The sequence below is a fragment of the Cibotium barometz genome, chromosome 25, assembly GCF_041138505.1.
Source record: "Cibotium barometz isolate CiBa-2024 chromosome 25, ASM4113850v1, whole genome shotgun sequence".
In the NCBI taxonomy this organism is placed as follows: domain Eukaryota; kingdom Viridiplantae; phylum Streptophyta; class Polypodiopsida; order Cyatheales; family Cibotiaceae; genus Cibotium; species Cibotium barometz.
The window spans coordinates 25,867,240-25,870,541 of record NC_141070.1 but is presented as its reverse complement, the minus strand read 5'-3'; the positions used below and the strand labels follow the sequence as shown (position 1 = coordinate 25,870,541).

At 41.7% G+C, this 3,302-nt stretch overlaps 1 protein-coding gene across 1 annotated transcript; it reads left to right on the top strand.

Annotated features, from left to right (window-relative positions):
• The first annotated feature begins 643 nt into the window (after positions 1-643).
• Positions 644-2,989, top strand: LOC147624405 (LDL receptor wingless signaling/trafficking chaperone). Its single transcript, XM_086819392.1, has 3 exons — positions 644-1,127; positions 1,553-1,681; positions 2,360-2,989. Exons 1-3 carry the CDS (start codon positions 786-788, stop codon positions 2,510-2,512), a joined length of 624 nt encoding a protein of 207 aa, XP_086675518.1. The 5' UTR covers positions 644-785; the 3' UTR covers positions 2,513-2,989.
• The last annotated feature ends 313 nt before the right edge of the window (positions 2,990-3,302 follow it).

Below are 3,302 nucleotides of genomic sequence, written 5' to 3'. Positions count from 1 at the left end.
TTTGGATTCTTTCGGGAGTTTTTAATGATTTCGATAAGAACTATTTATTTCATGAGGATCAGGATATAATCAATTTTAAACCTCACTCTAGCGAGAGTAGACACTGGTGAGAATATAAATGCTATTGATTATGGAGGTTTTCAAAAAGCGACCCAAGAGTTTGGAATCAATCCAAAATGATTTTCGAATTGGCTAAAACCTCCAGTATCTACTTTAATTTTTTCCAATCTCATGGTGGTATATATATCTATGCGCACACACACACACACACATATATATACACACACACACACTCATATATGTACACATATACAAACACACAATATATGTACACATGTACACACAAACGTATATGTACACATAAATCTTTGGGGTGAGGTATGAACTGTGTGGAGCCTGGACTCTTTTGGACTCGTATAAATCTCTAAGAGAAGTTATGGGAGAAAAAAAAAGATCTTGCCAATAGCACTTTAATGCAATGGTAACGAAGGATCCCTAGGTGATGGATTCAAATTTTCCCTTGGGCAAGCACGGCATCTAGGGTTTGAGTAGTGTACTTTTGAATTTCCACCCAAGCCAGAAAGAAAAAGAAAAAATAGCTCTCTCTCTCACTCACTCACTCACTCTCTCTCTCTCTCTCTCTCTCTCTCTCTCACACACACACACACACACACACATAGATAGTGGGTATATAGATATAGATCTTGAGCATTGAAGTAACCAGATATGGAGTAACCAGATAGTGGTAATATAGATATAGATCTTGAGCATTGAAGTAACCAGATATGGAGTTGTCATTACAAGTAAGACAAGCTCTAGGACTCTTACTATTGCTACTGGGAGTGCATTTGTTCTCTTCATCACCTCGAGCAGGATCGCCATGGCCTTGTGCAGTCCAAGCGAAGAAGGTGCACATTCCAGACGAGCTGGACGACGTGGTGGACGATGAGGAGGATGAGGAGTGGAAAGCTTGGGGGAAGCCCAAGCCCAAGCCGCCCCCTCCCTTCGACCCTCCCCCGGACCTTTCCACACTCCACCCTTCTCAGATCCAAGAGGAGATGCTGAAGCGCCACATGGGGACCGCCATGGGCTTCGTCAAGCTCCGCTTAGATGTGCCACGCACCAAGGTTAATGCTCTCTCTCTCTCTCTCTCTCTCTCTCTCGCGCACACACACACAGGGGTAGGTTATCCATTAAATTGTTCCCGAATGGAAGATCGGACAGGAATTAGAACTTCCCTGGAGATCGCACAAGAACCATGCTTCTCTGAAGGTCGAGAAGGGGTTAGGGTTTCTGTAAGATGAGGCAGGGACTAGGATTTTCTGTAGATGTGACAAGAATCAGGGTTTTCTTTAGATCGGACTGGAATCAAGGTTTCCTGAAGCCAGACAGGGCTATGGGTTTACAGAGGTTTGGTTGTTTAAGTTTCATCAAATGCTTGTGTTAGGCTGGAGGTTTAGTTCAGGGTTTTCTTGACAGTAGTGATGATTTGGGAGTACTATGTGCAATTTGCTGACAGCTGTGTGTTTTCCTTCGGAAAAGCATCTCGCAGGACGAGATAACTAATATTGCAAAGAAATGGACCAATCTGCTGAGGACCGGGTCTATCAGTGCCAAAATCATGGCGGTGGACGTTAACACCATCATGTTCATAATCGAAGATGGCCAAAGTATTGCAGAGGTTAGAATTGATATGCTGGGTGGTATAAACTGAATATGAGGATGATTTATAGTTGCATTCATACACAATACACGCTACATGCATGCATGGATACATAGATAGATAGATACATGCATACTTGCAATGAGTACATGCATAGATATAGAAATAGATCTCTCTCACACACACACACACGTCATGCATGGATACATAGATATAGAAATAGATCTCTCTCTCTCTCTCTCTCTCTCTCTCTCTCTCACACACACACACACACGTGTGTGTGTGTGTGCGCGCGCGCGCGCGCATTCATATACATACATAGGTACTTACTTTTACTTACATATTTACATACATGCATACATTGGTACTTACTTACTTTTACTTACATACTTACATGCTTGCCTATATACTTACTCTCCCGTGCGCACGCGCGCACACACACACACACACATATGGATATATATGTAGATAGATACATACATACAATACATGCATGCATATATAGATAAATAGATACACTCACACAATACAATCCTTGTGCCCATGTGCACGCACATACTTACACATGCAATGATTGCATGAAAACATCACAATACTTTGTCTATTATTACTGGTGGCTTTCCTCTGTTCAGGTGTGTGTTTGGATGGTAATTGCCCCTTTGTTTTTACTGATATCTCTACCTTGTAACATTACAGGTTAAAGATTTTATTCTCGATCAACCTGAGGCTTACGAGTTCAAGCTAGGACAACAAGCTTTCAGGCGACCTGGGGATCCCCCGTTGGAGGTAGTGATAGAAAATATGCGTAGAGAAGCAGATACTGCCCAAGGGCCCAAGGATGAACTCTAAATAGAAGGTACTCACAGCAGAAAAACTGCTCAAAGGTTTGGTCTGCAAAGGACTAAAGAAGGATTTGAGCTTTCTTTCTAGAACGTGGTCAAGCTCTGAGCTCCGCTAATTGTCATCGGTTCTCCCATCTTCGCAACATTTCAAGAAGGAAATTGTCATGGACTCCCATTTTCTTAACATTTTAAGACAAGATAGATGCAGTCTTTGAATTACTAAACCGATTTGTAACTGCCTTGTCATTGGATTTGATGTTTGTGACAATTCGAGGCATGTTTTACAGCCATCTGGCAATCCGGTTTTTTTATTTATAAAATAAAGGTGCATCTAACCAGGATGTGCTCTATGCTAGGGGCCATTGGAAGATTGTGCCTTCTGATGCCAATGTCAAGTCTTTGGTTGCCTTTGAAGGTGTTTCACATGCATGGTGTAAATGTGGTGAGATGCCTACGCATTTTATTCAGGTTGTCTTGACTTTGCGCTGACCTGTACATTGTTACATTGCTGTGGAGCTTCCAACCATAACCGTGCTACATGTCTTAAACATCCAGTCTTCCAAAAAGTCGATCTCGACAAAGCTTCTTGATAGTAGGTGGTTTTTTATTAGTTTGGACGAATCTTTTCAATACTTGCTTGTATTTGAATCAGCATCAGCAACTATAAAAAGTTGCCTCAAGGCAACTATGTAAAGACCTAGATCCGCAATCGAATCACAGTTCCATCCCAACTCATGTAAGGCAGCTTGAGACCTTCAACTATATACAAAAGTTTTATATATTCAAGCTGTTGATAG

What these genes read in the sequence shown, in the direction of transcription:
- LOC147624405 (XM_086819392.1), top strand. Translation starts at nt 786, where the DNA reads ATGGAGTTGTCATTACAAGTAAGACAAGCTCTAGGACTCTTACTATTG. An exon ending in TAGATGTGCCACGCACCAAG is followed by an intron (nt 1,128 to 1,552) that starts GTTAATGCTCTC and finishes AGCATCTCGCAG; the next exon opens with GACGAGATAACTAATATTGC. An exon ending in ATGGCCAAAGTATTGCAGAG is followed by an intron (nt 1,682 to 2,359) that starts GTTAGAATTGAT and finishes GTAACATTACAG; the next exon opens with GTTAAAGATTTTATTCTCGA.